This window comes from Dichotomopilus funicola (genome assembly GCF_033296635.1).
Source record: "Dichotomopilus funicola strain CBS 141.50 unplaced genomic scaffold C8A04scaffold_13, whole genome shotgun sequence".
NCBI lineage: Eukaryota > Fungi > Ascomycota > Sordariomycetes > Sordariales > Chaetomiaceae > Dichotomopilus > Dichotomopilus funicola.
The window spans coordinates 380,416-393,774 of NW_026944034.1; the positions used below are offsets into that span (position 1 = coordinate 380,416).

The following is a 13,359-nucleotide window of genomic DNA, read 5'->3' on the forward strand; positions in this document are numbered from 1 at the left end:
TCTATCATGCCAACGACGTGTTTGGGTTCTCATTATGGTCCTGTTCAATGTCTTCTTTCTGTACTGTTTACTTTTGCTTAACCCTGCTCTGGACCCTTCCCACTCACGCCACGGCCACTTTCAAGATGGGTACTATGTAGTATACACATGACTGATGTATGTCACTCTGCCCATACCCAGTAAACAGACAGGTCGTTCTCAGTTCAGGTCGGAAGGGAAGCCGGGAACCGGGACTCGGGAGCGGGACTCGGTATCATCAGTATACCCCCCCTCCCCCAGATGCCACTGATTCAGTCGTCAACGTACACATGTAATATATACGCTCGAGGTGCTAACCGAGATCGACCTAATAGATCGTGCAGACGTTCCCGGAAATATCCCACCCAGGGACGAACAGAAAAGGGAGATTTTCGACAGGATATCGGCCTTGGTGGGGTATTATAGGTTCCTCGTCATAGGTTCCTGTTACCTTTGCACCTGTGTACTATGTAGGTTCGACACAACATGCGCGGCAACTAACCGACCGGATATCCACACGCACCCTCCACAGTATGTCCGGAGGTATGTCTTCCCCAATACGGATACTTCGTACAAACGACAATCCCACTCAGACATGCGCAGCAACGCAGACAAAACAAGGCTGGCGCCACGCCGGCACTGAGCTGAGCTGTGGTAAGATGCGAACAAGATGCGACAAAATGGATGCACAGCGGCATATCCCCCCGCCAAAAAGCACCACTGCACCGCTGCACTCCTAGTGTAGGGGCATGCAGGCGGCGAGACTTGTTTTGTCGCTGCAGGTGTAATCACATCACATCACCACAGCGCTACCCTGCCAACTTGCCTTGCCGTCTGGCTGTCTGGTCCCCCCACCACAGCTGCTGTTATGCTCTTTGCTATCCCCAATCTGTCGCTCGGAGCTGCGGATGGTGTCACAGAGCGGGACAAATAACCCCCGGAGGGTTCATTGCGAGTTTCAGGGTTTCAAGACTGTTGAAGCACCCGGGCTCTGGAATCTTCGTTTGCTGGTGGAGTTGCGTCGGTTAGTCTTCCGGCAGAGCCGCGCAACGCCCGACCTGGGGGTTTGCTTTTTTTTCTTCTCCTTTTTTGGTCGGACTGGGGTCATCAGATGTTTCTTTTTCTAACGGGCTCCCTTCACCCTTGCGATGTCAAGGAGCAAAACAGAGTCCTCGACACGGTACGTCCGGTCATTGAGGATTTCCCGCCGGCTGGGTTGCTTCTGACGCCATCCAGAACTGCCGTTTCGTGGAGCTTCTTGCATTGAACCGAGAGACCTGTGAAACGGGGTTATAGGGCAGGATGATACCGGGTAGCAGAAACCGAGCAGAGGACACGGGACACAGTCTGGATGTCCGAAGCCCGAAACTTTTATGCCGATGACCTCTGCTCACCGGCGAGAGCAGGAAGTGAGAGCAGGTTGATGTCCGAACCACCAAGCCCAACTCTCGGAATCGGTCTCTCGCGTTGCATGTATACCACCCCGCCATCCTTCGATCCTTCTGTACGATGTCAGCAATACAAAAAATGGTCATTTTCAGCCCGATCTCAAACAACAACATCCTCACGACTTGATCTTCACTAAACTACCCCCCATCGGCCGTGCCGGCGCCAAACCCCGAAGTTGATGGACAGCGCTTCTGCGGTGCAACACACCCGGGCCCACGATCTCCTCCATCATTTGTCCTGAGCCGCGGGCCTGGTATTTGTGACGAGAAAAGTTGTGGCCGGCGCCGGGCCTCGAAGGCCCGTGAGGATGGTGGGAGGGGGCGTGAGGTGAAAACCAACCCTCACCCCCAAGCTCCGCAACGCCGCGGATCGGGATGTGAGAATCCAATGACGGCAAGCAACGAGGGAGCTGGTGATCACCAGTGGCACAAGGAACAGAAGGGGCCCGACAGCGAGGCCACGTCTCCATCAAACCCCCTCCCCCCCATCGTGGGCTGGAGGAGGCAACCATCTCCGTCTTGATTGCATCACTGAATAGGCAAAGTGCATCCCGTACCGTCCTTGTTTCGCATCTTGTCTCCTCGTGAACTCCCGCCCGGTCTTTATTACACGTACTCCAGGACACAGGAGATACTGGGCGGACTTGCTGGACACCTTCCCGTGAAGCTGCTGACTGCTCCTAGCCCTCCCGGCAGATCTACCGTTCCTTTCCGCCTCAGCGCCGGCTTGCCGGCGGGCTTGGGCTCCAGCTCCCCAGTGCCAGCCGAGGGGAAAGCTTACCACTAGCCGCTCTCAAACCACCCCGCAGTGGTCCTCTTCACCCGCTCACGTAACTGTGTGACTCTCCATCTACAGATTTTTCTTAGCGGCAACCCTCCCAGGCAAATCAGAACCTCTCGATCTCCTTTGAGGGGCCCCGGAGAGGGGCCCGGTGGGTTCCGGCCGACGGAGCGCCGGGATGGTGAGGAGGAAAGACTCCGCGCCTAGTGTATGCCACGCCACGCAGCGATGATGTGACGGGAGACCGAGAATGCAAACTACAAACTGCAAGCTGCAAGCTGCCCTGGTCCGCGAGAGAAAAGCGGAACTTTCAGCAAGCCACAGGAGCGCAGAGATCCAGCGGGGTCGGTGACGCCCCCCCCTCTCCCCCGGGACACACGACGCCCAGGGCCTCGAGGGCGTCCACGACAGTGGACAGTTGGTCAGTGGATGGCACCCCGTTCCCAAAGTCTGAGTAGGAGAGATGAAATCGGCGATCGCTGCCGTCCTGTGATCGACCCGCTCCGTCGCTGCATGCAGTCACACTGGGACTGGATGTCCCGTGCAGGTCCGGTCCGGGGTTCTCGCCCACTGGGCCCGGGATCCTCTCGGTTCCATCGTGAGCCAACCCGCAGATCTTCGAGCCTACACTAGTGTAGTGTAGCGCCTGTGTGGGAGGTTGTGGCAGCCCAGCTTTGCGAGCCTCGAGCACGGTAATGGGTGCGGGGGTGGCCGGCCTTCCAGCCGGTTCGGCGGGCAATTCACTTATCAACCATTTGCCTCCTCGGAACGTGTTGTGCGACCTGTGGCTGGAAAGGCTGCAGTAATCGTGGCCCCTGCCTGCTCCCAGCGACGCGGGGGAATAGACCCTAGGCAGCCCCGGCTGCAATCATCGAACGATGGCAGCTGTTTTCCTAGTTGTCCCGACATAATGTACGTGCACTAAAAGGCATCGGTTAAGTTTCGCGAGAAAGCAAAGATGATGGCGGGGGTGAGTGTCGGGGACGGTGAGAAAGAAAAACACCGACCCAACCCCTCGTCTTTCTCGGAGGTGTTGCCCTTCCAACCCGTTGTCGGAGTTGCGGCCGGCAGCTAAACTAACCGCCAATCTTTTCAGAGCCGGAGCTTGATAATCCTGCTTTTTTGGTGGGTGCGTGGCGCGTGTTCCGGGGTTGACATCACAAAGAACCGGGGGGCAGCAGAAGAACTATCAGGGGCTGTCTGAACAAGGGCGATGGCTCCGGATTCGCTTATTGGCGCAGGGCAGGGGCTTGAAATAAGGTGAGACATTTCGCGCAACGGTCGAGAAACGGCGAAGATATTGTCCAATGGATGGCCAGCACCCAACGTGGGATAAAAAACAAGGAAGAGGAATGTGGCTAATGGCCGTTTGGCCAACACGTGCCTCGGCAAGATCGGTCGCTTGCTCCACGGACTCCAGAGCGATCGCCCTTCCGCACGGTTGAGAAGGGCGGTTCGTTTCCGGACACCTTTCCTAGCCCTTCGAAGCACCCGATGAAGTTTCGGCGCGGTGAGAGATTGCTCAATGGGAAGAGAGTGTGAGAGTGGCATCTCGATTTTGGCCCATTCGCAGTTTTTGAGCTCTTCCGCACTCACTCTCGCAACTCGGGACTGCGCAAGATCGGGTCCCGGACAAGAAATCGCAGAGGTCTAGAATTGGCTGCTCAGATCTCGATCTCGGTCGTTGCACCCAACTCCATCGTGGCGTGAACTGTGACAGCGCAACCCCGGGATGCCCCCTCGATGCAGCGGCCTGCCTGCCGGGTCGGTTGACTGTGAACTCGCTTGTTGGGGAATTCTCATTTTGTTCTGGCGGCCATTGTTCCTCGACACGCGCCAACTGCCGTAGTGTACCGGCGTCCACGGTTTACTGGTGTCCCGGAAAAGGGAAAGCTTCGCGGGAGCGAAGGTGAAAAGGGCTCTTGAGCTAGGGTCTGGGGTGTTTGCGAGGCCATTGGCGATGGATTGGAAGCTTGTTCCCACCTAAGAACCATTTTCTTCCTCACGCGCAATGCTTCTCTTGGCCGGTCTCCGTTCCGAGGAAATGATTTCCGATTTGGCAACCCGGCAGCACCGACTCAGCTGCCTTCTTGCTCTCTTCGAAGGTAGAGGCGGCGATCCGCATCATCAGGATGCAACATCGGGCTGCCACCTCAGGGTGGGATGATCAGCCGAGCCTGAGGGCCAAGAGGACCTCAGGGTCTGGGAGGTTGGGGGGACTGCGTCGCGTTCCTGGCCACAACTGCCCTTGACACCGCCCTTTACCAACAATTCATTCTACCTCGTCTGTGCGTCCTTGCAGAAGGATGCGCTCGACGCTGCCAGTTGATATCAGGATACCCCGATAGAGGCCTTGACGCAGGGCAAAACCTTGATGTTTGTTTGCCCCTTCCCATTCGCTGTTGGGACTTCGGTCTCACTTGACCCCCATCAAACATGAAGGAATCACGCAATTTGAGGTAACGTAGACAGATCGGCCTTGTGTCTACTAGACCCGGGAAACCAAGTTGCAGGTGATAACCGTCCATGGCTCGCGTCAAACGCCTTCGAGCACCAGGTTAGATCGTGCCCTCGCGTAACGGCCGGCGGTCTTGACTTGCCTGGGTCGGTTTTTGCTTTCTTAAAAATCCATGGGGGGGAATCCCACATCGGTCCCCACTGCACAGGGCGTTTTATGGATCAAGAAGAGAGATAACGCGATGACAAAGAACGGTGCATCGAAGCTGGCTTCTTGCTCATCGCTCGCTTCGATGCCTTCCTTGGGCTTGGACAAGGGGCAACATCAGCAAATGCGACCGCATGCGAGATGCCCAGCCTTGATGTAGAAAGGATCAGACGGGCAAGCAGAGGGCACAACCCAAACTGGAGTGGCGATTCTTAGTGGCACCCTGCTATAACCGATCCTTGATATACCCATATTGGGTTCCTTGGAGAGCCACCGAAGTGATTTGTTGTTTCTTTGCAGCGCTAATGGGGTGGTGTAGAATTAGCCGCGCCTTTGGCTTGCTTCAATACGCACCACCCAAGGACGTTTTCAGCATGTCCAACGACTCGTTCATGGCCAAGAACGGTTTCACGTGGTGTATTCCGTCGCCTTGCAGTATCCTTGCGCCTCGGCTGATGGAATAGTACCAAACGACGCCATCGATAAGTTGGAAACAGCTGGCTCAACATGATAGGTGGCCGCCTGGTGGGACACTCGCAGGTGACTCCAAGAAGGGGGCCCGACGAGCCTAAGAAAGATATCTGTGGCAGAGCGGGAGCTGCGGTCTCATGCACCAGCTCATCGTGGCTCTGGGACGGCAGGACGCCAAGATGGGTATCTCGAATCCCATTTTGTGGTGGTAGCGGCCCCTGCTGGCCAAATGAACTGGACAAGCCTTCCGTCGGTTATCCGAACGAATACTGGCTCCCGTCCATCGGTGACGACTAATAAATGAAGTCGTGCTAGCCGCATCTTAGTATCGGGGCAACCAAGGATGCGACAGGTTGAGACCTTTGATCAGGTATGTCACACCTTCACTGGTCCCGAAGGCGAGCGAGGACTTGAACTCGTGATCTGATTTCATGGACCCGGCATTCTTTAGTGAGACACGTAAAACGCCCCGATGTGAAAGTGAATGACAGCCAAATTGATTGACACTACTTTCAAAAGCTATCTCAGGCCCCGGCCCCTCAAAGTGCAACCGGGGATTTCGACCTGGAGCATCGTCTCATGAGTCGCCCCCGTTGTGGTGATCGACAAATTTTTCACAAATCCATCGCAACCCGTGGAGGCCACAGGACCCTTCGTGGAAAGATCTCCTTGGGCTGCGTTGGAGGTGTGAGCGAGAAAAGAGTTCGGCGTCAGAGCTTGAACCAAAGAGATCCGTAACGCAACTCTTCGCGAAGGTATGTGGCCGAGTGTGGACTCGGGAAGGCCACAGGCCTACACGAGAGTGTAGTTCCCGTAGTTCCATCGCGGCCTTTTCCAGTCCGAGCGAACATGGATTTTCGTTGGACCTGTTCAACAAGAACCGTAGTGTAGACGCCCCGGGCAAAGGAAGCACCAAGGAATCGGAGCTTGAATACAGAGAAAAACCTCAACCAGCCTCGAGCCAGCCTCGCCGCTTCACAGGGCGATTGGGAGGCACGGAGGACCGGGTGGGAGTTGTGATTGAGAGCAGGTTCTATCGTGAATGGGCCGTCGATGGCTGGATGGTTGTATCCGAAAGAGGAAGGTGGTTAGAAGTTTGGTGACATGACATGCGGGCGCAGCGTGGCATATTTCCCGAGCCGAAAGTGTGGGAAACGGTCGTCGATCGTGAACTATTCCTAAAAGGGTACTGAAGCCTGTCCAGGAGCTAAGCGAGCCGTGTGAAGCCAAGGCTGCGTCGATCGTCTGCGTGGCGGGTTCATGTCGTTTGGGAAACCGGTATTGCTTACAGGGCGAAACCACCTTCATCAATTGGGCCAAATCCTCAAGTCATCCGGGGCGTGGCCGTCACCGAAGAGCGAGGAGATGAAAAGCCGGGATGCTGGTGTATATGATCCGTCCTATGAACAGCAATTGACGACTTTGCGAAGCACGCCCACTTTGTTCCCGGAGCCAGAACCATGGATCGATACGAGTTGGAGTTGGGTGTGAGATGGGTTTCAATCGGGAATGGGAGTCGGCGGTAATTCCTTGTTGCTTATTTACGTACAATTGCCCTGGCTACCTTGGACTTCGTCGGGACGGATTCCGTGACAAACAAGAGGACCGAAGCCGTTTGCTGGGTTGCTCGTGGAACTTCGATTCCCTGTGCAAATTAGCGGGGTGGAGGAGATCTGATTGGGGACATAGACGAACAATCCAATGAACAATCAACCGATCGCGCAAGGACCAGCGGCGCATTGTGGTAAAGCAGTCAAACACACTTGACTTTTGGCCGGGATTTCGAACCAAGGTTCTGTGCCGCAGCCTGCCGCAGAAGTTGGTCGACAAACGGGCCTGGAACTTCGGCTGGCCGAGAACGAAAAGACCCGGGGAAGGTGACACGAATCAATGGTGTTGAGGGGACGCCCGGCGGGCTGCAGCTGGTCTTCATCGGGCCATATCCAGCGGGTACCGGGTCCGCATCGGGCCCCGGCCGGAATCTTGACCTCGGGGCTCCGGGTCTGTCGAGTGTATCTTCAGACAAGTCGGTCCGGGACCCCCGATTTTGAGACCAGATGCGGCGGACTGAGGAAACGAGAACGCTCGCATAATCGTCTGCGCAAAGTAAGGTTCTGAGTTACCGAATCCATGAGGTGGAAAAACTACAGGTGTCTGCCTAGGTAGGTAGATTTGAAGTGCCAGCTATAGGTGGGAGTTCCAGGCAAACCGCAGGTGCGTGAAAATTGTCTTGTCCTAGCATGTTGTCGTTGGGTGTTCCGAGGGCAGGTGCACATGAGGCGAGCACTTTCCCAATCCGAGCTCGTATGATCTTCACTCATAAAGTAGGTAATATGGAAGGAGCAATAAGCCCCCTCGCTGTTTCTCTTTCCAATACCGGGTATTTTCTTCCCACGTTACTCGTGCTGAATGTCGGAAGGCAGCTGAAGTTGGGTTGCGTCACCCTACGACTACAAACGCCCGCGCCTGCCTCGTGTCCTGAGAGTAGGCATGGAAGTACTTACCTACATACCTTAGCTGCTTGGGTAAAATATCTAGGCTCCGGTCCGAGAGCCGTGAAAACACTCCAAAAGCGTCATTCTCGTCATTCTCGCCACATGGAGTGGTGTGTCTTGAAACAGCCTCAATGAGTGTTGTGTGAAAGCTTCGTTCGGCTCCCCCTGCTTCCGTTGCGACAATTTGGGAGGCCGGTTGCTACTCTATATCTTCTTGTCTCTTTTGTACTGGCGGTAGGGGATGTGTCGGGTATGCGTGGGCCCGTTGGATCCTCAGGTAAATCTCAAGTCGGCTTGCATCCGCCGTTATGTCATCCCAACTTCGGGCACGCCGCGACGTCCGAGCGATTGCTGTCCTGGTGTTGACTATTTTGACTGGCAGGAACTTCGTCTGGTCAAGAAGATGGAATGGAATCTTCAGATCCGGGGCTGGGTCGGCCTGCAGCGGACCGCGGATGCGGCACGGATGTGGCACAACAAGACCATCGTTGACCCCTCTCGTCCCTGGTTTAAGCTCCTGGCAGCCCAAAGCGCACCAAGGACATCAACGGCACCATCTCTGCGTTGTTTTGCTCGCCCCTGCCGCATGTCAAACACAGGGCCAGACAGGCGGCTGCATCCTTTCCGGCTTGACCCCGGCCAACTTCAAGTCTCGCTACTGTCAAGACCAAGGACCCTGCACCCAACCGTCAATCCACTTCCGCCGGGACTTCAGCGACGATACGGGTGATCACTGATAATTAACTTTTGTTTCCGAGATCAACAGGTGTTTCTTCGACAAACGGGACTGACGCAGGGAGGCTGTCGCGCATGAGCTTTTCTTTGCCAGGAGCCCGGCTGGCGCCTTTGCGCCGGTTTTAGTTGAGAAGCCAAGGCATGGACCAACGGCGGCCCTGCAAACGAAACCATCCTCGCCTCACCGGGCGCCCGCACGTGGATTTCGGGATACGTACATGATGATGATCCGCCTCTTTCCTCTATCCATACACAGTATTGGCACATACCACCATCTAGACAGGGCGTCGTCGAAATCTCTCGATCAAACGCGCAACGGACGGGACAGAGGCGTGAAGCTCTTAAGAACTGCCTCTAACACCTATATCCCGTTTCCACTCGCGATTTCTTCTCGTTCCCGGCTGTTGTCGTCGATGCTAAACTTGACAAATCACCGTGGAGTCAAAGGCACCGTTCTAGTCATGGGCTGGGCGCCGAAAAAGGATAATCTGCGTTTCTAGACGCCCATGAGACCAAAACATAGACCTTTTCCCGGATCTTACCGGATGCGAGACAATCTGCCTCTCCCTGCAGCGCATCCGGAACAATAATGGCGATAACACGACAAGCCAGCACGGGACATCATGCAAGTTAAAATCTTCGAAGGCAGGAGTCGGCGGCCTGTGACTTAGCAGGATTCCGGACGAGAGCTTTGTGAGAAGCGGAGGAAGATGCCAAGAGATGCCCGTTTCGAGAAAGCGGTTTGAGGCCTTCATGATGAACGGCATGAGATTAACCCAGCCATCCGGTCACAGCACAAGCCGATGCATTGGACCCCTGGTGGCCTTACCCGTGATCCGGCACAAGAGCTCGAAGTTGATGTCTCGTCTCAAGTTCGTGCGTCCGTGTGCCGAGCCCAGGGGTCCGCCCAGCTCTTACAAGCGGCCACACACACGGCCAGGTTTGTGGAGGAGGGTACGTACCGCGTTTCCCTCACTCTCCCGCCCTCCAAAGGCAAACCTCGGGTCCGGCAGCAATCCCCGTTTGGGCAAGTGGCCCGTGTGGCTTCAGAGAGAAAGCCCCAGCAATCGGCAGGAAAATGCAAAAAGCTGTATCACCTTTCCAGGCTAGCGTGGCTCGAGCGCGGGCAGCCAACAAGCGACGCGCCCGCAGCACCAAAAGTGTTCCGGCGTCTCGGGCCCTCTCTTTTCGGTTGGTAGTGTACTTCGTGAGATCAACAATTCCGAGCGAGACGGTCCTCTACCACCGCATTTAGTGAAGGCCGCAAATGCGCATTAGGAAGTGTGGCTGTCGCCCTGTTCGAAAGTCTGGGCTCGGTATGAGCCTCCGACGTTTGGACTCGGCAGATCAATGGCAATCATATCGGTCGGGGCCTGTCGAGCGACCTCGCTCAGTTTGCAGGCTTCTCGAGGCGCCGCGTGCTGAATGGCACCAAGAGCACCAAAGGCACCAAGGAGCAACGCTGGGGGCCATGGGGTCTCGAGATTGGGCTCAGGCGTCAAATCAGGGCGCTCCCCGACGCACCCGGAGTCGGAATCGTCTTAATAGGAGTTGCTAAAGTTCGGACGCATGTACCATGTACCGCCCACACAAGACAAGACAAGACAAGGGTCTGGGGAATGACGAAGGGGGGAGGGGTGGAAGGGGTGTGTGGTCTCCTCTGATCATCGCTGGCCCTGGGCCGTGGTCCCTGGTCTGGCACAGCACCCCCAGGCCGTCGGTCAGACCCACAACCCAATTTGTGACAACACTTGTGGCCGCCTTGGTCCCGGGGATCAACGTGTGGATTTCGTGTGGATTTCCGCTTGATCATCCACATATTCTCCATAGATGTTCTTCGGGAGATCTGATGGTACAAAACGCCCCGGTCCTCCCCCCCATTCACTCCAAAGTCAACAAGCTTCTTTTCCAGGCGCAGACCTACATACTACTTAGTATCTAATCCAGCCACAACACCGCACAATAACTTTCATCGACCTGAAGACATCAACACAAGTTCCTCCATACCTCACGAACGACAAACTGCTGCCACCGATAATCTGCCCCTCCATCATCCGGCCTATCAGTACTCCACGCTTCTCCGGTCACACACTCCAGTCTCCTCCCACACCATAGACATGGCAAGCACAATGATCACAACGCACTACGCTCACGCACCGCAACAAAGCGTCCAATATGGCTACATGCCACCACCCTCGCCGCCCATGGATGAATCCGCCAAGTGCTCGCTGCCTTCCATCTCGAACCTTCTAGGTGTGGCGGATCAAGGGTCACCCACTTCGGAAGCCTCTTTCCAGCAGCAGCAGCTACAACAACAGCAGCAACGGCAGCAGCAGCAGCAGCAACAGCAACAGCAATGTATGAGCAGTTCGTGGTGGATGACGGGATATGGAGATACTGACCCGGCCCCAGCACAAACAACCAAGCCCGAGACTCGGCCTAGCTCTTCACACTATGGAAACCCTGTGATGAGGGCGGGTCTTCCGCCCAGCCCGCCCATGTCATCGGATGCGTCTTTTGAGGGATTCAACTCGCCGTCGACACGCTCCGTGAGCCAGGTCCCAAATGGGTCGAACTACTACTTTGAGGCGACACCACCACTTCAGTTGGAGGCAGATGCACGGCAACTATCGACTGCGGCTACGATTCCACGGGCTTCGGTCCAGTCTTCGACTACCTATCAACCCCAATTCGCGGGGTCGGCGTACATTAGCCAGTCGGCCATCCCCTCGTACTATCCTCCAATCCAAGCAGCGGCTCCCCCGCAGACGCAGATGTCGGGACTCTATTACCAACGGCCCCTTCCTCAGGTAAGCAAGCCATGATGATGTTGTTCGGCCGTCGAAAAGTTCGGTATGCTAATCGTATGCTGCAGTCTTTCCCCCCGATGCCAATGCCAATCCCTCTGGGTTCCAACGCGGGCAACCCCTGGCAACACCACCACTACATCGCCCCCTCAGCGTCGGCGTCGTTCCCCCAGAGCCAGGATCGGTACATCTGCCAGACCTGCAACAAGGCATTCTCGCGTCCCAGCTCCCTCCGCATTCACAGCCATTCTCACACGGGTGAAAAGCCATTCAAGTGCCCATTCCCAGGTTGCGGAAAGGCCTTTAGCGTCCGGAGCAACATGAAGCGCCACGAGCGCGGCTGCCACAACTACGACTGCAGCAGTTCTACCTCCAACAGCAACACAACACTGGCGGGAGGCGTCCCTGAGCCGGATCCGCGACCTGTACCCGTATAATGGCAAGCTAAGGACGGCGTATTTCAACCTCTCAGCCGCCCATCCCGGACCCTGGCGGTACAGGATTCGCGACCCATTGCATTACAAACAACAACCAATGAGCGTTATTTTTAGTTTCTAATTCTTTTCTTTACCTTCCGGCAATCATCTCAAGAGGCGGAGTTCCATGGATGAAACAGTCACACTTTCACGGTTTGGCGCAGGGGAGGAAATAGGAGGTGTGTTGTTTTGGCATGGCCCCGCGAGCGGTACTTGCGGGCGTGATGGCAAAAGACTGGGAATATCCGGGTTCGGCAGGGAGCAGTTTCGTTTTTGGATGATTCCCCACGGCGCAAAAGGCAGCACAACAGTTTATTGGGCGGGGACTACAAAGTGTTCGGCGGTGGCGGTTGTTTTTTTCGCCCCGAGCAGCATTTACATGGTGGCGTTAGTTTTCCTTTGTTGGGTTGCTTCGACATATTTTCCTTTGTCCGTTTATTCCCTTTGTTGACATGATGTATCCGACTCACGTTCACTCCACCAGGGTGGAACGTAATGTATTCGAAGAAAGAACCAGGGGGCGAACGCCCTCGAGGGTATTGGGACTTGTTCCCTCGTCTCTAAGGGCGAGATGAGAAGGCAAGGGTTACGTTAGAAAAGTGGTGGCTAAAACAGCGAGTGAGAAAAAAAAAAAGACAAAATAAATATTTCAAAAATCATGAATGTCATGCCATGAACGTATCACTGTCTGTCTCTCTGTTCTCCCAGCTGAATAAGTTGAATGTCGTGTCTCCCGTGGCGATCACGTTTCGAAACGACAAGAAGGCAGGGAGCTCCCAACGTCTCCCGGCGAAGACTTCATCCAGACCTGCAGATCAGAGCACGATGCTTACCGAACAAGGTGGAGTCGACGAGAAAGCGAAACACACTGTTTTCACGAGGGTAAATGAATTTGCATAGGATACAATATTTCGAGAAGAAAAAATGAGATGACAATCGCCCAGGATGAAAAGCCGAACCATGAATCCAATGGCCCTGGAACCTAGCTCGATCGTGTTCAAGGTTGCCAGAGGATTCCCAAGCGATCGGGAGGTTTGCAAGCCATGGGTGAGACGATGCCAACGGGTCAAGCAGATGACGGCCCCCGGCTGACGCTAACGTTAGTGGAAAGCGCCAGCCGGGCAACTTGACAATTTCTCCACTGGGAGCCCAGCTAGAAGATGCCACAGGTAAAAAGAAGACGGTGAGGAAATCACTATTTTTCTCTTACTCCGATCTCACCAACAACGCTCTTTATCTCGCCCGCTGTGTGTATTTTCCTGCGTTCGCGATAATCAGACCGCTTTTTGGGAAGTCTTCATGACTGGAATTCCTCAAGTTAGCCCGGCGCCGCCGGCCGAAACGGATCTGAACCCCTGGCTGGGTACCCCACGGCGCAGGGATAATCGCAGATCCGCAGGGCGTTCCCGGCGGGTGATTGAGCTCGGTTATTTGATGTGATCTCTTCCCCATCTGATGGTGGA

General features: G+C 55.5%; 1 protein-coding gene across 1 annotated transcript; it reads left to right on the forward strand.

The window, feature by feature from the left end:
* Positions 1-10,730: 10,730 nt before the first annotated feature.
* On the forward strand, positions 10,731-11,857 carry C8A04DRAFT_35588 (uncharacterized protein; the record flags this gene model as incomplete). The annotated part of the gene is made up of 2 exons (XM_062783226.1): positions 10,731-11,423; positions 11,489-11,857. 2 exons carry the CDS (start codon positions 10,731-10,733, stop codon positions 11,855-11,857), a joined length of 1,062 nt encoding a protein of 353 aa, XP_062639150.1.
* Positions 11,858-13,359: the final 1,502 nt, after the last annotated feature.